Source organism: Chiloscyllium plagiosum, unplaced genomic scaffold (genome assembly GCF_037043375.1).
Source record: "Chiloscyllium plagiosum isolate Xiang-an unplaced genomic scaffold, Cpla_swu_hap1 HiC_scaffold_19, whole genome shotgun sequence".
Taxonomy (NCBI): domain Eukaryota; kingdom Metazoa; phylum Chordata; class Chondrichthyes; order Orectolobiformes; family Hemiscylliidae; genus Chiloscyllium; species Chiloscyllium plagiosum.
The window spans coordinates 52158883-52182419 of NW_028270157.1; the positions used below are offsets into that span (position 1 = coordinate 52158883).

Here is a 23537-nt window from a genome sequence, read left to right on the forward strand (position 1 = left end):
TCATTGAAACACATGTTTTACATAAGTTGTTTTATTTTTTAGGTTTGCTGAGCTGAAAAATGTAGCAAATTTGATCTGCATGCTATTTGGCATTCCAAAATTGATATGCATTTAAGAGTTGATCCTTAAAATTATTATCAAGTAATATAGCTTATTTGAGATAATATCTATCAGCAAATCTGCAAGTGTTGTATCTCACTAACAATTAGCAGTCATCATTTTCCAACTGCAGATTGCCTGTCAGGTAACAAGTCACATGGTTAAAATATTATTCACATATTCATCTTTAAAGTGCAACAAAACACAATTGTAATATTCCTTGGTAGGGAATCATTATACCTTCAAAATTAACAGTAAAGTTATGGGATGGAATTTTTCTTCCTTTATCAGATGGCAATCCACTTCTCAATCAATTGAGGTCGCAAAAATGTTGCTGATTAAAGTTACATATACTATTTTACAAAATAGAAAGGTATCCTTTATGGACATTACTTTTAGAGTAGATGATTAGATTAGATTACCTACAGTGTTCACCCTCACCCTCCGAAGAGTAACCCACCCAGACCCATTTCCCTCTGACTAATGCACCTAACACTATGGGCAATTTAACATGGCCAATTCACCTGACCTGCACATTTTTGGATTGTGGGAGGAAACCGGAGCACCCGGAGGAAACCCACGCAGACACAAGGAGAATGTACAAACTCTACACAGACAGTCACCCGAGGCTGGAACCCCACCTGGGACCCTGGTGCTGTGAGGCAGCAGTGCTAACCACTGATTGCCTTTAAAATAAATTGTGATGACAAAAAGGCAATCTTTTTGCAGGGTTTTTCTACTTGCGTAATTAATATTCAACAACTTGACAAAAAACAATCTCTTCGGTTATAACCTCTTCTTATTGCATTCACTCAAACTTACTTGAAGAAAAGGAAGCACTTATTGAAGAATAGAATTTAAGCCATCAATAAAGAGCAACTAACTTTATTTTGAAATTAAAATGTACCTTCTGATCCAATTCCCTAAGCTGAATAATTGGCCACAACATAAGGAAAATTTCATGTTTTAGTGATGCCACTTGTTTTTATGTTTAAAAGACATTATTTTCAGTAACTGAATATTTTTAGACTGCTAAAAGAAAATTGAAATTGATTAAAAATTCTACATGATGTGATTAGCTATTAGCTTTTACTTATATTTTACTTAATTATTAATCAATATTTATACTAATAAACGTGATCTTCTTACTCCTACTCCTTCTCAAAAGTAACTAAGGAAGGAAAATAAATGCTGCCCTAGTCAGCAATGTCCACATGAATACCGTAAAAGAAAATTAAATGAAGAGTAGCCATGTGTAGTTAGGAAGATACAAAAAACATAGCCCTTAGGAACAAAACAATCTACATATGCAGAGTGTAACATACCAACTCAACAACTCAAATTAACACTATATACAGAGCATTTGTATACATACTGAATAGAAAGCCTATGTCCATCCAAACTGACCATTACTCCAAATCCCTGCTTCCTCCCTTATGATCAGTTTTTCATTCAATTTGCTATCTTGTCTCAAGTTCCAAACACAATTTTCAATAGCCCCCAGTTGGACTCTTTGCCAAAGAATATATGAAATTTCACTTGGGTTATCTTGATCAATATTTACAGAAAAATGTGAAAATCAGTGCTATGTAATCATTATATTCAAAGGTATTACCAAATACTTTTCTATCTTCATAAAGATGAGTGACTCCATTTGAGAATTCACTGTTGGCTTTCTCAATATTGTTGCGAGCGTATGTGATTATCGAGATCTGAGTGAGCCAGAAGCAAAATAGAGTGAGACCTTCTCCAAATGAACCTTCTCCATTTAATTGGTCACAAGCCAAGACCACCTATGTGCCAACAGGAGGGTTTGTCCTCTTGAGGGATGTTTCATAACATCCCTAAAATGTTTGCACTCCTATCTTGGGAGTCTCATGCTGCGACTGAGTTCCAGTAGAGCAGTTGCTTTGGTATCTGATGCCAGGCATAGGAATGATAATTTCTAAATGTGGAACCGGTTTCAAGTGATTAATTCCATTGGTACTGGGTAACATGGGAGAGGGTACTGCATTTGGACTGCTTTTCTTGCTACTTCTTAAGGCACCACTGGTGGTAGCTCAAATCTTTGTGCTATCTGCAGTATATTATCTAAATCTCCAAAACATATAGGAGTGTGGGGATCATTGCTGTCTGCTAAACAATGACCATAGTCTTAGATCCTGGTCCTCAAATACACATTACCACATCTGGCTGAAGTATGAGCTGGCACCTTGGATTTCACCGTGTATTTCTGTTTTAATCAAAAGAAGGCTCTCAAGGTTAAAAATGGTTCACATTTTCCAGAAGGTTCCCATTGATCTTTATTTATGAGGCAAGGTGGAAGCTATTTCGAAGAAGACCTTAATTTTCAGGGAATTCAGTGATAGATCCATTTTCACATTTTCTTTGGAGAAGAGTAGGCAACGACCAGGAAGTCAGGTCGTGTGTGTGTGTGTGTGTGTGCACATGCGCAAAAGTCATTTGTGTACTGAAGATCTATAATGGAGGCTGAAGTGAACATAAGTACAGGAACTGAGGTAAGTTAACAAACAGAAATACAATGGCCAAACAGAAATTGGCACTTGCTAAAATATGACAGCAAAAGTTTTGGTTATGTCATGTGGAAGATGAGAAGCTGAGCAGTTATAAACTAAAACAGTCATACTGACACTTAGCAAACAAATGGATTATCATCAGTAGATGTGTTAAGGCAGGGGCAAGGTCTTGAACAACATCATGGTGATGGAAATAAGCAGTCTTGTGATGTTGCCACAGTTATAGTGTTAATACACCCTTCATCAGTGATCGCAGTGAAGGGCCACAACATTCATGAACCCATCTTAAATCTTTAGTCCTTAAATTGTTTGATGGCTTCTGTCTCCACATTCCTACTGCAAGGCCCAAATGTGTTGACTAAGAAATGGCCCATCATTAGAATTTTATGATATTTCAATAACCTTTGTTCTTTACAATCAGTTTGAAACTGAAAAGAAACACTGTAGTGAGTTGCTTATTAAAACTTGTTTAATTTCCAAGGAAGGTAAGTCAGGTATTGTTCATTTTGTAATAGTTCACCTTTCACTTACACAGCAGCAAGCAATAATTTTCAAGGACCAAAGTGAATTTAATAAAAGCTGAAATTTACAGATATCTTTGAAAACAAGAAGGGAGCAGTACAGTGTTATTACTTATTTATCTTGTTCTATGTCTTACACAGCTTTGTCTCCTAATTAAAGGCGTGATTCTGATTACAAATCTATAAGGAAAAAGCCACAGCTGAAGGCAGCAGCCTGCCAACCTCGCCATTATTAAAGGTTCGCTCCTTCCTGCTTCTGAGAATTCGACTCCTGACAGTCTTCTGCTAATACCTGAGGAACACCTCCAACCTGATAATCGAGATGGGATCACAAGTTCTACATAAAGACAGTTCTGATGAAAGACTAAACCTGAAACATCAAGTTAAAAATCACACAACACCAGGTTAGAGTGTACACCTCAGTCCAACACCGGCATCTCCAAATCATCAGACATCAAGGCTTGCTTGCTTTCCTGATCTACCGCCTGGCTGTCCGGGCGCTTCCTCTTGCAGGTTTTCAGCATCTGAGTGTTGTATTTTCTTTAATAAACAATCTATGCTCTCCAGTTATTCCCTATCTTCATCAACACCCTCCACTCCACTACGTAAAGACACACACATTCAGACATCATTCTACCAAGTAGTCGGTATTGACCTGAGCAAAAGTGAGTACTGCTGGAGATTAGAGTCAAGAGTGTGGTGCTGAGAAAGCACAACAGGTCAGGCAGCATCCGAAGAGCAGGAGGATCGACGTTTCGGGTAGAAGCCCTTCATCAGTATTGACCTGTCAGCACTGGGAGCTGCGTCCTTTGACCAATTTCTTTGTAATTTTATTGTAGTTCGACCGCTCAGTCTCTCAGTTCTGATTGCGCTGCTGGATACTGAGAGGGTATAGTGACCAGTCTCTCTCACTCCATGTACAACGGCAGCGACCTCAGCACTCTCATCCTCATTTACAGTAATTGTCTAAACATACCAACCTGGCGTGGGTCAACCACACGATTAGCCAGAAAGAAAACGAATAAAAGAATCTTAAAAGTCACCCTCGATCCAAACACAACCAAAGTCAAATCAATAACTTAGCTTTGTTTGAAAGAGTTCATGAAGTTCCGACAGTAAACAACTCAGATCCAGAGAACAGGCATGTTGAGTTTTCTTGCTTAATGTGAGGAGGTGTATCCGAAATTGACAAACACCCTATGATTAAACACTGGAATATGAGCCAAAACAGAACAGCAAAGTCTGACAGCCAACTCTGACCAAGATTCACTCATTCCTTACACTTTTAGCCCCGCCAAAGGATTCAACCCGATCTGCCTACCGGTTTCCGATAGCAACTGCTGTCTCGGGAGAGAAATGTTTATCTTTTTCTTGACTGCAGTCCTCCTGAATTCTTGCTCCATGGCGACCTCCTGTACCGCCGAGTTGAGACAGGCAGAGAACAAAATACAGCTACATGAAAATACAAAGCTCGATTTCACAAGCGCCTGACTTTGCAAATAGTTCACATAGCGCAACACCCACCCCGTGTGAGCGCGCGGGCCGTGCGTGTGTCTCGGTGGGTGTGTAACAAACTTCTTCACACCTTGTCAATCAGAGCTGGTTACCTAGGTAACCCGCGCCCAGTAACCCAGGTAACCACCCCCACCCCCCACCTCGGGCATCCAGGTAACCCCGCCCTTTCCTCTCGGTAACCCTGCTCAGTCACCAAAGTAACCCCACTCTCTCAGGGGACCCTGCCATAGTCACTCAAGTAACCCCACTCCTCTCTCTCAGGTAACCCCACTCATCTCTCTCAGGTAACCTTACCCCTCTCTCAGGTAGCCCTGCCCTTCTCCCAGGTAACCATGCCCCTCTGTCACGTAACCCCACCCCTCTCTCTCTCTCAGGTAACCCTGCCCCTCTCTCTCCCAGGTAACCCTGCCCCTCTGTCGTGTAATGCTACCCCTCTCTCTCAGGTAACCCTGCCCCTCTCTCTCACATAACACAGCCCCTCTCCCAGGTAACCCTATCTCTCTCTGTCTCAGGTAACCCTGCCCCTCTGTCATGTAACCCCACCCCTCTCTAGGTAACCCTGCCCCTTTCTCTCAGGTAACACAGCCTCTCTCTCAAGTAACCCCACCCCTCTCTCAGGTAACCCTTCCCCTCTCCCAGATAATCTTGCCCCTCTCTCAGTTAACCCCACCCCTCAGGAAGGCAGATTACTACCTAAATAAGAACAGGAAGGCAGATTACTACCTAAACAGAATCAATTTAGGTAAAGGGGGCAGTACAAAAAGATCTGGGTGTTTTGTACACCTGTCAATGAAGGCAAGCATGCAGATACAGCAGGTAGTGAAGAAGGCTAATAGCATGCTGGCCTTCATAACAAGAGGGATTGAGTATAGAAGCAAAGAGGTTCTTCTGCAGCTGTACAGGGCCCTGGTGAGACCACACTTGGAGTACTGTATGCAGTTCTGGTCTCCAAATTTGAGGAAAGACATTCTGGCTATTGAGGGAGTGCAGCGTAGGTTCACGAGGTCAATTCCTGGAATGGCGACTCTACCTTATGCTGAAAGACTGGAATGACTGGGCTTGTATACCAAAATCGACGTTTCGGGCAAAAGCCCTTCATCAGGAATAAAACTTTTGCCCGAAACGTCGATTTTGCCTGTCCTCGGATGCTGCCTGAATTGCTGTGCTCTTCCAGCACCACTGATCCAGAATCTGGTTTCCAGCATCTGCAGTCATTGTTTTTACCTCTGGGCTTGTATACCCTTGAGTTTAGAAGACTGAGAGGGGATCTGAATGAGACATATAAGATTATTAAAGGATTGGACACTCTGGAGGCAGGAAACATGTTTCCGCTGATGGGTGAGTGCCGAACCAGAGGACACAGCTTAAAAATACGGGGTAGACCATTTAGGACAGAGATGAGGAGAAACGTCTTCACCCAGAGAGTGGTGGCTGTGTGGAATGCTCTGCCCCAGAGGGCAGTGGAGGCCCAGTCTCTGGATTCATTTAAGAAAGAGTTGGATAGAGCTCTCAAGGATAGTGGAATCAAGGGTTATGGAGATAAGGCAGGAACAGGATACTGATTAAGGATGATCAGACATGATCATACTAAATGGTGGTGCAGGCTCAAAGGGCAGAATGGCCTACTCCAGCACCTATTGTCTATTATCTATTGTCTATCACCTCTCTCAGGTAAACTTGCCCTAGTCACCCAGGTAAGTCTGACCATCTCTCAGGTATCCCACCACACTTTCTCAGGTAACCATGCACCAGTCTCTCAGGTAACCCCACTCTACTCACTAAAGTAACCCTGTCCCAGGTACTCAATTAACCCTACCCCATTTACCCAGGTAACCACACTCTACTCTCTCAACTAAGCCTACCCCACTCTCTCAGGTAACCCTTCCCCAGTCATTCAGGTAACCCTGGTCCAGTAACCCAAGTAACCCCTATCACTTGTAATCCAGCTCTCATTACCCAGGTAGTCCCACCTCACCAGATCTTTATCACACAGATAACTCACCTCTACCTTCCAAACAAACCTATACCATCTGGTAACCCCATCCCAATTAGGCAGATAATCCCAACCCATCATCTATAAAGTCCTGCCCCTTCACCCAGGTAACTTCACCAGATCAGACAGATAATCCTGCTCCTATTACCCATCTCATCTAACCCTCATTATCCAGATGATATTGCTTCATCACTCAGGGTAACCTACCCTGAAGTAATCTTGTCCCTGTCACCAAGGTAATGCTGCCTGCAGAACCTACAAACCCACCCCTGAACAGAAAATAACCCTGCCCTGTCACCCAGTTAACACCATCCTGATTAGACAAGTAACTCCCGATCACTAAGTAAATTTGACCTGACCAGACAGGTAACTTCCCCCATCTCATCCACATTGTTCGACTACCCTCCCCTAATGTAGGTAACCCTACTCTGTTCATTATTCTACCACTTTTATCTCATGTAGATGTATATTGTCTCTACTCATCCCTTACTACAGCTATTGGCCTTACATCACCATTCCACTTGTCCCCCATCTTCCATCTATTACAAAGTTTCCCATGATCTTTTCCTTTTTTGAACCTTTATCTTTATGCAGAGAAGTGCTATCATGCACCACAAAGTAACTTTCCCCACCAAAGTCACTGTGACTTTAAAATGTTTTTTAACCTTTTTTTTACCTTTGACTACTAACCGCCACCAGTAAAACACGCAGGCAGCCAATTAGATATTTACAAGCAAAGCCCACTATGGGCAATGCAAACCATTAGAAGTGAGAAGGACATAGGGAGAGAGGACAGAGGATAAATCAAAATAGGGTTGGAGAGGGAAATATCCCCTCCAGAACATATCTCTCTCCAAAGGCATTGAGAGCATTGTTGGACACCATATGCTCCTTCTCCAATGACACCGAGGTTTGAACATAAGCAGGAAGAGGAGTGGGCAGTCAGAAGACATGATCCCCTCCAGAGCCTGCTGCCTGGTCCTGTTGGGCTGTGAGTGCATGAACCATTGTACACAACACCCTCCACCCCAGGTTCCCAATGGAAAGAGGGAGGACTCCTGCATACAGTGCCCTCCACTGGATATTCCCACTACCTGTAGGCACATAAGCATGCCAAAGCATACATAAGAGTTGACATGAATGTTGAGCAGCAGCAGCCCACACAATAGCTACAAGGTGAAAAGACACACCACACATACTCAAGAGGTGGCTCAGGTTATTGGGTTTGGTCTCTGGAGGGAGGTTCAGGATTCTGAGGCCGGTTTGAGATTCTGTCCAAGCAGGGGTACATCCAGACAGGATTCCACCGCACACCTCACCATCCTCCAAATGTGCACAGTGTTGGCTGTGCAACCATTTTCAGGCAAAGAATGGCCACAAGCTGAACATCCATTGCTGCCCATTATGCTTGATTTTTCATATCAAGAATTTTCATCACACACATCTGAACTTTTTTCCCCCATCATTAAATCACTCATTTTTTTTCATTCTATTGACCAACACCAGTAAATTACTCATGTTTCTAATTAATACTTTACATACCAAACCCCTTAACGACAATTCAAACCATCAAAGGTAAGCAGGAGGTAGGGAGAGGGGGCTAGATCAGAACAGAGTAGAAAGGGATGGATCTGTTCTTTTTTTCTTTTTGTTATTTATATCTGGAAGGGCTATCACACACAGCTGAATGGTTTCCCATCACTAAATCGTCAAGACATTTTTTTTGTTTTTAACTACAAACAACCATCAGTAAGTCAACCATGCAGCCAACTGAATATTTGTATGCAAAGCTTGTTACAGGCAATACAACCAAACAAAGGTGAGAAGGAGGTAGGGAGAGGAGAAGGAGCTCAATCAAAATGGAGTTGGCTGGGGAAATAAAGCACTGCATACCCTGTAGTGCCCACGTCTCTCTCAAGGCATGGAGAGCATTGATGGACACTGCATGCTCCCTTTCTAAGGACAACTGGGCATGAATATATCCGTGGCATGGTTCTGCTTTATAAAGGACTCAGGCGTTGAGTTCCAAGTAGGCAGGTCATTGCCTGTTACCAAGGGAACCCATACTCAGAGCTCCATAGGGAGATTAATTAATGATTTCCTAAGGGCCTTAAAGAGGTTATCACATTCTGTGGGCCTTAAAGGGATTATCACGTTCTATTAAGTAAACTTCATGAGTTTTACTATTCTGTATGGTCATTTTTTATCATGAGTCTAAAATAAAGATTAAATGGCAAAATGAAAACTAAAATAATTCACACTATGTCTTGCATTCTAGTCAGCAAGACATCACAACAGATTAAATGGGAACTCCTGGTTTGCTGTGCTGTTAAACTAAGACTTCTTAATTTGAATGCTTCAAACTTCAGCTTTTATTTGGGAACTGAAAGTTCTGCTAAAAGAACCTACAGTTTAAACATGGCCATATCATTCAAAAAAGAAACAGAATGAAAATCTGAGTCAATTATATATCTTGTTATTGAAATGATTTTATTTACATTTGTATTTATTTTGAGAATCATGACATCATTCTACTCTGTTCAGAGCACTGGGAAAGTTATCACAAACAGTACTAATCAATGCATTGGCAATTGGTTGAAAAAGATGAAGAAAGTTCCTTGAAACAAAGTATATCTTTATACCTATTTTTGGAGCAAATGCAATGTTCTGTAAGACAGAAAGCTAAAAATATGAAGGTGGAGAAGAAAAAATACTATATAATCAGCATTTAGCATCTGTATAATCAGAAGCTTACAATATCAGGGCAATTTATAATGGAAAGAGTCTGGAATGTAAGAATGCAACAATTCTGTCTGCCGAGGATCTGGTATCTGATATGCTTATGAAATCCAAGCCTATTCCAAAATGCAGTAATGGATTCATAATGGCATTCTAATTGTTGGAAGAACAACCTGTATGATACTTAAGATTATGAAAGGAAAATTGGTATGATCAATGAGTAAGCTCTCGCAACATTCTTACATATAGATCCAGAGCACTGTGGATTAAAATATTTGTGCAAATCTCAAATAATACAAACTCATAGAAGTTTAAAATCATACAATGTACTGCAAAACGTCATTGACCCAAGGTGCCTGAGCCAGTCTTTTTGAAAGAGCTATCCATTTAGTCTCAGTTCCTATTTTTTCCTCTTAACCTTCAGAATTTTTTCTTCTGCTTCTGCTTTGACTGTCACAGCATCACAGACTAACATCTGTATTCCATCTACATTTATAAATGTGGTCAACAATGTGATAGTGAGTAGATAATTTTTTTTAAAAAAGAAAATGATGTATTTGTTGACCAGTACACCAGAATAATTCCCCTACTCTTTTTTGAAGTATTGTCTTTACAAATTTGGTTTTCAATCAATTATTTAAATTCTATACACTTTGGTTGCTGACCTCTCTCTCAATGGAATTATTTCCTTTACTTGTTTACTCTATCAAAACCCTTAATGAATTTGACACATGCTCTCACTTAAACAGAACAAACACAATTTCTTAAGAATAAAAGCAGTAATTGCTGTAAATGCTTAATAATTATTTGACCTTCTACTGGCTCTAAAAACAAAATTAAGTGCTTTCATCCCTGGTACTGTTATTTTCTATTTTCTCTTCAGTGTTAAGATTGTGACACACTTCCTAATGTGTGGTGCCCAGAGTTAGCTACAGCACTCAGAACCTAGCCAGTAGAAGTTAAGCATAGCTTCCTTTGTTTTGGTGCTCTTACAAAGGATACAAGAAGCAGACTGGTGCCATTCAGCCCATGCTAGCATTCTGCCCATTCAAACATCCTCCCATATCCCCTCATCGAAATCAATCAAGAAAAACTTATATTCCCTTCTCCCACATATGCCTGTCTAGCTTCCCCTTAAATTCAACTATACCATTCTTGTCAACCTCTCTCACATTCTCACCATGATTGAATATGAAAAGCGAATTCCTTTATTGGTTTTTTTGGTAGCTATACTAAATTGATGGTCTGTAATTATGTTCTTCTTCACAACAGGAAACATTCTCCCTGTAAATATTTTTAAAAGTGCTTTCATTGATTTAAAGACCCCTACAGGTCACCACTCAGACTTTTGTTTCTGGAAAAGAAACTAAACCTGTCAATCCTGTCCTGACTTTTTATATCCATGCGCATGAGGTATCACCCTTGCAATTCTTCTTTACTGTGCCTCTCCACCCTTTTTTAAATAATAAGACCATAATATATAGGAATAGAGGTAGGGCATTTAGCCAACGGTGTTTGCTGCGATTTAATGAGATCATGGCTGATCTGATATCCTCAACTCAAACTTTGCAGCCTTTTCCCAATAACCTTTCACTAGCTTACTGATTAAAAATCTGTCTAACAGCCTTGAATACACTTAATAACCCTTCCACAACAGCTCTCTGCCGTAAAGAATTCCATGGATTTACTAACTTCTGAGAGAAGAAATTCTGCCTCATCTCAGTCTTAAACAAGCAACACTTTGTTCTGAAATTATGCCCTCTGGTCTTAGATTCATCAGAGGAGACAACTTCCCACATCCACCCTGTTAAATCCCCTAAAACTTTTGTATGTTTCATTAAGGCTGCTTCTCATCTTCTAATTTCCAATGAATACAGGACCAACCTACTCAACCTCTCCTCATAAGATTATCCTTTCTTACCTGGTATTAACCTAATGAATCTTTTTTGGATGCCTCCAATGCTAGCACATCTTCCTTAGACCCCTTCTTTCCCTTATCAATCCTGTTTGTTATTTAACAGAAGATGAGGACTGCAGATGCTGGAGAGTCAGAGTCGAAAAATGTGACACTGGAAAAGCACAGCAGGTCAGACAGCATCCGAGGAACAGGAGAATTGATGTTTTGAGCATAAGCCCTTCATCAGGAATTTGGAGGGGGAAGGGGCTGAGAGATAAAATACCTCATCTTCCACCTTGGGACCCTTCAACAACACAGCATCAACATCGACTTCACTAGTTTCCAAATCTCCCCTCCACCCACCTCATCCCACATCCAACCCTCGAACTCCACATCACCCTCTTGACCTGTCCTACCTATCCATCTTCCTTCCCATCTATCCGCTCCACCCTCCCCATTGACCTATCCCTATTACCGTCCACCTGCATCCACCTATTGCCTTCCCAGCTACCTTCTCCCCTTCCTTCCACCACATTCCGATGAAGGGCATATGCCTGAAACATCGACTCTCCAACTCCTTGGATGCTGCCTGATTTGCTGTGCTTTTCCAAAGCCACACTTTCAATTCTGCTTGTTACCTTTTCAAATAATTCTAGTAAAAGGATTCTTGCAAGATAACTAAGAGTGTATCAACTATTTCTGTAGCTACTTTCTTTAAGATATGAGAATGCTTCTCATTAGGTTCAGAGGATTTATCAGTCTTTAACCGTATTCATTTCCTTGGCACTTTGTCTCTACTGATAGCTTTTCTAATTATTTTCTCACCTCCTTTTGCCCCTTGAATATTTTGTAATTTTAGTGTGATATTAGTATCTTCAGCTGAGAAGTTTGATGCCAAATACTTATTTAACTCCTCTTCCTCTTTCCTGGTTCTGCCTTATTATTTCCTCAGTCTCTTCCTCTAGCGGTTTTATGTTCACTTTGGCTTCTCTCTTCCTTTTTATATAAATAAAGAAGTTCTTCCTGTCCACCTTGATATTACTCACAAGTTTACCCTTAAAGTTTATTTTCATGCTGTTTATTATTTTTCTGGTTGCTTTCTTTTCTTTCTTTTTAAGCTTTCCCAATTACCTCCCATTGGTCTTGCATCACGAATCCATTTGTTTCCTTATTTTCCACTTATCATAAACTTTCACTTCTATTCTTTTCCTCCCTCTCCCCCCTTTGACTCATGTAAAATCTATTATATTTCTAACATTTCTTTATTGTTTTGAGAGGTCTTTGACCTGAAACTTTAACTTTTTCTTTCTCCAAAGATGCTGCCTGACCAAGTGAGAATGTTCAGCAATTTTTATTTTTACACTATGCAGAAATTCTGTTAAGGGAAGGTAATTTTGGGAAAGAATGCTGCCTAGGTCATGAGTTCTGAGTTATTTCCATCTTTTTAAACCTAAGGGCTCTTTTAAGAAAAATGCCAAACGATGGAAAAATGGCTCTGCAATTGTATGGAAATATGAGTGATTAATAAGAGACATGCCTTTGGGAAAACATTATCAAAAACATCAAAGATCATAGTTAGTTCTATCAATGTCAAAAATTGTGGTGCTAAAAATGCACAGTAGATCAGGCAGCATCCAAGAAGCAGGACAGTCGATGTTTCGGGCAAGATGCCTGACCTGCTGTGCTTTTCCAGCATCACAATCTTTGGTTTTGATCTCCAGCTTCTGCAGTCCTCACTTTCTCCTCAGTTCTATCAATCAATGGTCTAATCTAATGTGAGAGATCACGGAAATTTTCTTTTTGAAGTATAAAGTGGCACGTAAATTATATACTCCTGTATTACTGGAATACCAAGAAAGATTTGCAACTTGGAAAAGTCAAGTGGCGCACAATTTTAGCTATACAAGACTAACTTGACCAGAAATCAGCTAAATGTTAATGTTCCAAGTTTTGTGGAGCTTTCGTCAATTTTCTCATATTACTCTCCACAACTTGCTTCATTACCAGCACCACACTTCTATAGAATCTTGTGCATTATATCTTTCCTCTCGGCAGAGGTAGAACTATTTTGCCATTGCCTGGATATTCCAGGGTTGCCACTACAGCCACCTCTTACCAAGATTTATGCTCCACCATTCTCACTAGTGTATGCAACATCTTCCCTCACCCAGTCTCACTGACCCCAAACCCCCGTAAACAGTAACCCTTCCTACTGGAGGCAAAAATGGAAAGCAGTTTTAGATGGGGTTTGCTGCCACTGCATCACAAAGCAGTACGAAGCAGACTACTGCAGTGAACTGACAAATACAGATCTCAAGCATCACAAAGGCACACAGCTTATTCAATTGAACAGTTTTTCGATCATTTGCAAGTATAATGCTTTAGGCATAATACTTACCATTCTGCATCCCTAGTTATAATAGTCTTACTAATATGAGTAAATGGGGTTCTCACTCTGGTAATAAAGCTATTCTGCAGAAAGGGTTACCAATTATGGATTACAGTTTCATTCTTGAAAGCAACTATTCTGGACAATATGTATTGAATAGTTATTGAAAATCAGATTTGGTTGACTTTTTAAAAAAATATATTTATGGGAAGTAAATGTCACTGACAATGATTATGGGGATGACATTGGTAAGGCTAGTTGCCTTTATAAGGTGGTGGTGAGTTGCCATCTAGAACTACTGCAACCCACGTGCTGTAGGTTGACTCATAATGCTGTTAGGGAGAGACTTACAGGATTTTGACCCAGTGCCACTGAAGAAACAGTAAAAATGTCCAAGTTGGGATAGTGAGTTGCTGAGAAGAAAACCTGCAACTGGTGGTGTTTCCATGTATCTGCTGCCTTCATCCTTCTCGTGATAGTGATTTTGGATGTGGAAGATGCTTTCTAAGGAAACTTAAGTGAATTTCTGCAATGTGTCAGTAATGGAGGGAATGAATATTTTCCGATGTGGTATGAATCAACAGGTTGCTTTTTCATCAATGTTAGAGATGCACTCATCCAGGATATTCCATCACATCCATAATTTAGACCTTACAGATGGTAGTTAGACTTTGGGGAGTCAGGAGGTGAGTTACCCACCACAGGATTCCTGGCCTCTGACCTCCTTTTGTAGCCAGAGTATTTATTTGAGTAGTCTAGTTCAGTTTCTGGATAATGGTAATGCCTATGTTATTGATAGATAGGATATAATGATGTTAATGCCATTGAATGTCAAGGGGCAATGGTTGACTCCTCTCTTGTTAGTGATCATCATTGCTTGGCACTTACCTGGTGTGAATGTTACTTGCCTCTTGTCAGTCCATGACTGAATATTATGTAGGTATTGCTGCATTTAGACATGATATATGAGGAGTCATAAATGGTGCAATCATGAACAAACAACCATACTTCTGATGTTGGGATGAAAGAAAGGTAATTGATGAAGCAGCTGAAAATTATTGGGACTCGGACACTACCCTGAGAAACCCCAGCAGAAATGATCTTGTATTGATATAGCTGACCTCCAACAGCCATAACTATCTTCCTTTGTACTAGGTATGACTCCAAGTAGTGGAGAGATTCCCCCGATTCTCATTGATTCTAGGTTCGCTCGAGCTCCTTGATACCACACCAAGTTAAATGTAGTGCCAAGGCTGTCACTCTCACCTCACATCTGGAATTCAACTCTTTAGTACCTGTTTGAATCAATACTGTAATGAGGTCAGGAGTTGAGTGGCCTTGATGAAATCTAAACTGGGCATCAGTGAATGGGTTATTGCTGGGCAGGTACCATTTGATAGCATTGTTGATGGTGCTTTCCATCACTTTACTGATGATCAAGAGTAGGCTAATGGGGTGGTAATTGGCTGGATTGGGTATGTCTTGCTTTTTGTGTACAAAAGGTTATCTGAGCAATTTTCCACATGAGTAGATATTAGTTTTGTAACTGTAATGGAAGAGCTTGGCTTGGGGGTACAGTGAATACTGGATCACACATCCTCAGTACTACTGTCAGAATATTATTAGGGCCTGTAGTCTTCATGGTATCCAGTGTCTCCAGGCATTTTTTGATATAATATAGAGTGAATTCAACTTGCTGAATACTGTATCTATGATACTGGAGACCTCTATAAGAGACACTTCTGGCTGAAGATTGTTGAGCCTGTTTTGAAACCCGTCTGATTGTAAACCTGTAAGATTTGATTATTCAAGATTAAGAATGCCCAGATTGTATTACTGGGAAGAAAGTATAAGTATGCGGCACTTGAAACAATGGTAGTAAATAGACTATAAACTCCAAAGTCTCAAAAAGGTATTGATTATGCTTTAAATCATCCATTTACCTCCAACATAAATGAGAATTGGGGTGTCAAGGATAGTTCATCAACATTTCTACCAGGATACAAGGCCCATGTGATTCCTATTGACATGACAATGAACTTTGAGAGGGAAGACTCTAAGGTATCCCAGAAAGCCAAGGTTAATCTGCCAGGATCCAAAAAAGGGACAGCAGCTAAAGTCAGCAAGATGACATTTTCACTATGCAGGAATGTGGTTGGGAGAGCACATTTGGATCGAAAAGCCAAATTCACGAGTAGTTAAAATGAAACTGAAAGATTTGCCCTGGTTGTGTTTGAGTAAATATCTCTAGAGAAAACATTGACTGTGAAATATAGTTCCAAAAAAGGAAAAGAACAGAGGTAAATCCCACAAGAACTCAGAAGCACCATGATCTGCTTTCAATTTTTTGTAATAATAAGTTTTAATATGTCAATTCTTGTTTGACAACAAGTTCAAGAACTGCTTCTTCTTTGCTATTATTACACTGCTGAATGGACCTTTCTAACTTCAAATAGTATTGACCTTGCTAATGTTGATCTTGCTTTGTGCACTTCCTGTGCAGCCATAACCTTGTATGCCTCACTCTGTCTAGGCACTCTATGATATACCTGTACTGCTCGTAAAATAAAGTTCTTCACTGTACTTAGGTATTACAATAAATGTGACTACAATAAATCACATCAAATCAAATGATATTTTCAGCTATTATTCAGAACTTTGAGTTTCTCTATAAGAACTATTGATACACAATTCAACAAACATATCAAAACCCTTACTTATGAATAAAACTACAACTATAAGAACAAAGTTTCTAAAGATTGCTGTAAGAGAGCAAATATGAATGATATCAATATTCTTCTTCAACAGTAATGAATTGGCTTCTTTGGGATGTCCTCAGGTCATGAGAGAAGCTACGTAAAGGCAAGTCTTTCTCCTAGTAAGCCCCTGAGAATATCTGGAGGTTATTTACTTGAAAATGCCTTCTTAGTACATTGCAAAATGTTCACGCTGGTTCACCTTCCTCTATAGAAAAAGGAATTTCATGTAAAACAGCAGTGTACGTTAACCAAAATTATAGTGCATGTGTCTATATTTATAAACTTCCTCAGTTGTTAGTGACCCAGTTGTATTGCGTTGGAAGCAAGGGTTAGAATCTGCCAGGCTTGCTCAAAGATTTTAGAAAACTGAGTGATCTAACTGGGCAAGTGCCAAATTCAGTTTCTTGACAGGAGGTTAAAGTTTAACTATTAAGATCTTGGAACCTTTCAGGCAAGTTAGTTCTCCCAAAGTTGCCTGTTTTGCATTCTTTAGCATGTTATGAATACTCATTAACACACCTTTTATGTTCACTGCCACAATATTGTTATCCAACAATGGGAAAGATGGGTTCACAAACCCAGCCACACAGATGAGACTATTGTAGCCATTATAGGCTTCTTCCAAACTCCAGTGAGTACAAACTTCTTCAGTTCCTTGGCTCCTTAATAGACAAGGTGTTTCTTTGCTCACAAGCTGACAGTGTTAGGTGTGAAGCCTGTCCATGAGGAGATTCAGTCATATGCGGACTTGTTTGTTGCTGTTTAAGTGTAAGGGGTGCGGTCTGCCCAAGTGAGGTAGCCACATTGTCTGATGCCAGCAAATGGATGGGGCAGGTAAGTGAGGTTTAACTCAAAAAGGAGCTTGAGTCAAAATGCTTCCATTTGCAGTTGCATCCTTGTCCTATGAAGGCCTTCTACAAAAAGTCATCTGATCTACCTATTCTCCTAGTTGTACTGAAAGGTCAGTTATTTGATGGTGCAGAAGCTGCTGAATGATGTAAACAATTTTAAAAATATGTTTTTAGTATGAACCCTGGCAAATGTATGAGAAGCAGTGACAACAGGTGATGAGCATAGAGTGCTCCCAGGTCACAGAATATAAAGTGCTGCCCATTTGTAATTTTACTATCATACCTTGAAGTTGGAGCCTGGAAGGTCACAGTGGGTTTCAGAATTTCTTGTCCATAAAATTTGGTGTGTTAAACAAGCACAAAAATATAACCAGATGAGAAGAACAAAATTAGGGGACAAAACCCACCCCACTTCCAAATGGAGGTCCCTCCTTTTACATCCCCTTAGCGTCAAAAGAAAACAGGAGAATTGTATTCCTGCTGTATTTTGAGAGTTTTGACTGAAACATATCCAGTAAAATGGTGCAATGCCTTTGGGGAGAAAGGTTTTCAGAGCATAGAAGAAAGAATACTGGAAATACTCAGCAGGCCCGGTGTGAAGGTAGGAACAGAGTAAACCGAGAAAATTATTTGCTCCCAGAAGTAGAGTTTGGAAGTGGAGAGTGCATTTATTTTGGGGGTGGGGGTGGGGGGGGTTTTGGCGTACTCAGAACGTTGCACCTTCTCATCTCTGACTGAATTAAATTCTGGGCTCAAAGGCCCATGGCTGACCATCCTGTTCAACCACCAATTATGGCTCTTAAGTCCAGCTTGGGGCTGTGCAGGCAGGTAAGGAATGGGTGCATGCCAAGCTGTGCAACAGAGCCAGGCAGGTATGGCAGGAGTCCCAAGACAATATTGCTCACAATTCAGTTTACCATGTTGGATCTTGGCGAGGGTGATGATTCTTCAAAGGAGCGCAGTCAGCGGCATGCTGAATGGCTCAGCTGTACAGGATGGGATAAAACAGACCAGAAGTGCAGTTCTGAAGGTAGTTAGGGGAAAGATAGGTGTTTCTGTGACCAGGCTGGTAGGTTGTCTGCCCTGGGCCCAGAGGACAACAATTTCATAGAACCGCTGAAGAATATTCTTCTGGGGTAGGATTAATATTTAGAAGTCACGGTTCATGCCATACCAAATGACTTAGGTATGAGGCGGGATAAAGTCCCAAAAGTAGATTTCAGATCTAAGAAGATTGAAAAGTAGTATCTCCAAATCAGTAGTCTCAAGATTTCTTCGAGCCCTGTGTGCTAGTGAATGATTTCTGTGGCTTTGGGATCAGCTCTGCGGCAGGTTGATCCTGTACAACATTGTTGGGTTGTACCTTGGCAAGACCAGGTCTCAGATTCTCACAGGGACATTTGCTCGAGGAGGTTTAAATTAAAATGGCAAAAAGATGAGAAGCCAAGATGGAGATCAAATTCAAGGATAATGAAACTAACAAAAGGAAGTAGAAAATAGGATCAGCATAGAGAATCATATTAAAAAGGCTGAATTAAATACATTCTATCTGAATGCATGCAATTTCTTTAAAAATTACTTGAACAAAAAATTGAGGCTAATGGACATTATTTAATTTCCATTACAAAGATGTGGCTAGGCACATGTAGATAGGTATAAAGGAAAAGGAAATGGGGAGTAACATACCTAATTAGGAATGATATTGGTATATTAATAAAAGAGGATCTTAGATCGAAGGATCAAGATTGATTTGGGTGGAACCAACAAATAAGTGGGAGCCAACATCAGTGGGAATTGCTTGTAAACACTAAACTATGATGTATGGTTCACCATTAATCAGGAAATTAGAAATTAATGTAATGTGCATAATACAGTAAAAATGGGCAACTGCATTGTCTGTTGGCTAGGTTAACAGTCAGCATTAAAGTTGTGAATAATGAATTCTTGGAATGTGCACAAGATGAGCCATCTATTCGCAAGGATAAATAATGATCCTTTATAGGAAGAGTCAGGAAAATGTATAGTGGAGAACAGGGAAATGGTACAGAAGCTGATCTGTTACTTTATATTCATAGAATCCCTACAGTATGGAAGCGGGCCATTCAGCCCCTCAAGTCCACACTGATCCTCTGAAGAGCATCCCACCCAGACCAACTCCCCTATTCTATCCTTGCAACCCTGCATTTCCCTTGGCTAATCCACCTGGCCTACACATCCCTGGACACCATGGGTAATTTAGCATGGCCACTCCACCTAACCTGCACATCTTTGGACTGTGGAAGGAAACCGGAACATCTTGAGGAAACAAACACAGACACTGAGAGAATGTGCAAACTCCACACATACAGTCACCTGTGGGTGGAATTGAACCCAGGTCCCTGGCACTGTGAGGCAGCAGTGCTATGTCTGTCTTCATTGAAGAAGATAAGGAAATCTCCCAGAAATACTAGGCAATCAAGGGAATTATGAAAATGAAAAGCTAAAAGAAATTATTGTTAGTAAGTAGGCTGTCCTTAAAACATGATACGCTTCAGATGACACCAAAATTGGTGGTAGAGTGGATACTGTAAAAGCTTATCTAAGATTATAAAGAGAATCTTGATAAATTGGATCAATGGGTTGAGGAGTGGCAGATGGAGTTTAGTTTGAATAAATGTGAGGTATTGCATTTTAGTAATACAAATGAGGACAGGACTTATACAATTGATGGTAGGCCTCTAGATAGTGTTCTAGGACAAAGAGACCTAAGGTTTCAGGTAGATAATTCTCTGAAATTTGCATCACAGGTAGACAGGGTGGTTAAGAAGACAATTAGCATGCTTGCCTTCAGTGCTCAAACCTTTAAGTAAAGGAATTGGGGGGTCATGTTGAGGTTGTACAGGATGTTGGTGAGGCCTCTTCTGGAGTAGCGTGTCCAGTACTGCTTGCCCTGTTATAGGAAGGAAATTATTAAACTGGAGAGGGTTCAAGAAAGATTTACCAGGATGTTGTTGGGAATGGAGGGTTTGATTAGAATGGCTGGGACGTTTTTCACTGAAGCGTAGGAGGTTGAGGGGTAATCTTATTGAGGTTTACAAAATCATGAGGGGCGTAGATAAGGAGGTTCAAAACAAGGGTGGGGGGTGTTCAAAACTCGGGGGCATTTTTTTAGGTGAGAGAAGGAAGATTTAAAAGGACATGAGGGGTAACATTTTTACACAGAGTGGGTCATGTTTGGAATGAACTGCCAGAAAAAGTGACGGATGCAGGTACACTTACAAAGTTTAAAAGACATTTGGAGGGATATGGGTCAAGTGCAGGCAGATGGGACTAGTTTAGTTTGGGAACATGATCGGCATGGATTGGTTGGACTAAAGTGTAGTATGACTCTATGAGGCTTATCCCAGAGTGTTGAAGGATGTAGCAATCAATGTAATGGATACAGTGATAATTATCTTTCAAAATTGTATAGATTCTGGAAATGTTCCATGTGTGAACATGGATTTGTGAAAGGGAAATCATGTTTTACAAATTTGTCAGAGTTTCTTCAGGATGTTCCCTGATTCCTAAACAGAGCCAATGATCTGGTGAATTGGATTTTCTGAAGGCTTTTGCTAAGGTTCTACACAGGTGGCTAGTAAACACATTTAGCATACATGTGATTGGGGAATACACTAGTTTGGTTTGAGAATTGGTTAATAGACAGAAAGGAGAGTAAAGGAATAAATGGATCATTCTCAGGATGACAGGTTGTTGTTAGCAGAATATTTCAGTGGTCAGAGTTGAGAGTGTGTTGCTGGAAAAGCACAGCAGGTTAGGCAGCATTCAAGGAGCAGGAGAATTGACATTTCGGGCGTAAGCCCTTCATCAGGATGAATTCCTATTGAAGGGCTTATGCCCGAAACGTTGATTGTCCTGCTCCTCGGAATCTGCCTGACTTGCTGTGCTTTTCCAGCAGCAAACTCTCGACTCTGATCTCCAGCATCTGCGGTCCTCACTTTCTCTTATTTCAGTGGTCAGTGCTAGGTTCACAATCTAAATAAATGAATGATATGGATGTGGGGGCCAGCTATAATATTTACAAATTTGCATGACACCAAACAAAGTAGGAATGCAAGTTGTAAGGAGGTTTCATGAGGACTTGGACAGGCTAAGTGAATAGACGAGAAAATTGCAGATAGAATATAATGTGAATAAATGTGACATTATTGAGCTGCTAGAAAAAAGCAGCAAGGTAGCATAATTATTAAATGGTGAGGGAGCAGGATGCCCTTGTTCATGAGGCACTAAACTTAATCCTGCATATGCAGAATGCAATAATGAAAGAAAATGATACGTTGGCCTTCATTAAAAGGGGATTTTGAGTACAGAAGTACTCTCCCATACAATATATTAGTTCAGTTTTTATTTCCTTATCTAAGGAAGGATATATTTGCTACAGAGGGAGTTCAATGAAGGTAGACCAGATGAATCTGTGGGATGGCAGGTTGCCTTATGAGAAGAGACTAAGTAAACCAGGTCTATATTCTCTAGGGTTTCAAAATATGAGTTCTGACCTCATTGAAACTTATAAAATTCTTAACAGAGCACGACAAGGTGATATAAATAGGATGTTTCCCCTGCCTGGTGACTCTAGAACCCGGGGACATAATCTCAGGATAAGGGGCATGCCACTTACGATTGAGATGAGGAAGAATTTCTTCACTCAGAGGGTAGTGAATCTCTGGTGAGAATTCAATCACTGAGCATGTTCAAGACAAACCAATAGGTTTTTGGAGACTAATGACATTAAGGCACATGGAGATGGTGCACTGAAGTTATTTTCAGGAGATGATTGGCCACAAATGACAGGGCAGGCTTGATGGTCAGAATGGCCTACTCTTGTTCCTATGTTATGGTTAATAAACTTTTTTTTAAAAAATTGCACAGTGTATATAACTTTAAACTTCACCAACCCATCTGTCAATCTATCTGTGCTTCCCCATGACACTTTATGGACAGTTAGTCAGGTGGATCTCCTTTCATCATAATGCCCCCATAGTAGGAGCGACAGTCTATAAAATCAACCTGACTCCACAAGTGAATTGGTTTTCTCTCCATGTCACAGGTTTGAAGTCTGCCAACGGACTTAAAGATCGATGTGTACGGATGCGTAATATACTTGGGTGACATTGAATCAGTTCAGTATTTAGGCAGCATACACAAAATGACTAGCATGTTATGCCACAGCTTGGCCTCAGGGCAGAATCTCATCTTTAGGACCAAGGGTATACCTGAGTTCATAAATTAAGATGGTATTCTATTGCGGGACTATTGAAAATTTGAAATGTCCCCTCTTTACTTAAGATGCTAAACTCATGTCCCATTTGTTTATTTCATATTAGATTAGTTTAGATTCCCTACAGTATGGAAACAGGCCCTTCCGCCCAACAAGTCCACACTGATCCTCCGAAGAGTAACCCACCCAGACCCCTTCCCCATATTTATACCTGACTAATGCACCTAACACTATGGGCAATTTACCATGGCCAATTCACCTGAACTGCACATCTTTGGATTGTGAGAAGAAACCGGAGCACCCGGAGGAAACCCACACAGACACAGGGAGAATGTACAAACTCCACACAGACAGTCACCTGAGGTGGAAATTGAACCTGGATTCCTGGTGCTGTGAGGTAGCAGTGCTAACCACTGAGCCACTGTGCCGCCCATATGAATGGCAATGAATTGAAATTGAATAGAATTTCCAATTCTTTGACTAAGACATTTTCTTCAAGTAAAAATAGAATTAACTGCCCATTATCACTGTTAATTGTGAAACCTTGATGTATAAAATGCTGTACATCACTGGATCTCAAAATTATTCTTTGCAAGTTCTTAGAGATTTTAAAAGATGGTACATAAATGGAAGTCTTCCTTTGATAGCACATTCCATCTGTTATTTTTTTAAATCTTAATTTTGTGTTGAAGAAAATATAACTGTCAGCCATATTAAATTAAAGTCTATGAGCTTAGGTAGACATCCCAGGTACTTATTATTTCAAGAATTCCAATGTAACCAACATTATTATGTAATGTTTTCTTCTAGATACAGTTCTGAGATTTCTTGTGCCTAGATGGCATTCACTCAGTCTGATTTGCATTATATAGTCTCTATTCTTTGATTAAATCCTTAATTAATATGATTGAAACTTAAAATGCATAACACACACAACACCTCATTAAAAATGTAACAAGGATGCACAAAAAGAAACAAGG

At 40.3% G+C, this 23537-nt stretch overlaps 1 protein-coding gene across 5 annotated transcripts in view; it reads right to left on the reverse strand.

The window, feature by feature from the left end:
- Positions 1 to 4676, reverse strand: part of LOC122559567 (FYVE, RhoGEF and PH domain-containing protein 4) — a 256121-nt gene extending 251445 nt beyond the window's left edge. For 2 of the 5 annotated variants that reach the window (XM_087997370.1, XM_087997367.1), the window contains exon 1: positions 4138 to 4457. Coding sequence is in view for 1 of the 5 variants with exons in the window: in XM_043709240.2 (XP_043565175.2) it covers positions 4479 to 4560 (82 nt within the window). In the remaining 4 variants the exon portion in view is untranslated. Of the gene's footprint in view, positions 1 to 4137; positions 4458 to 4478 lie in introns of those variants that run through there. The other 3 variants (XM_043709240.2, XM_087997368.1, XM_087997366.1) reach the window with 3 other exon arrangements.
- Positions 4677 to 23537: the final 18861 nt, after the last annotated feature.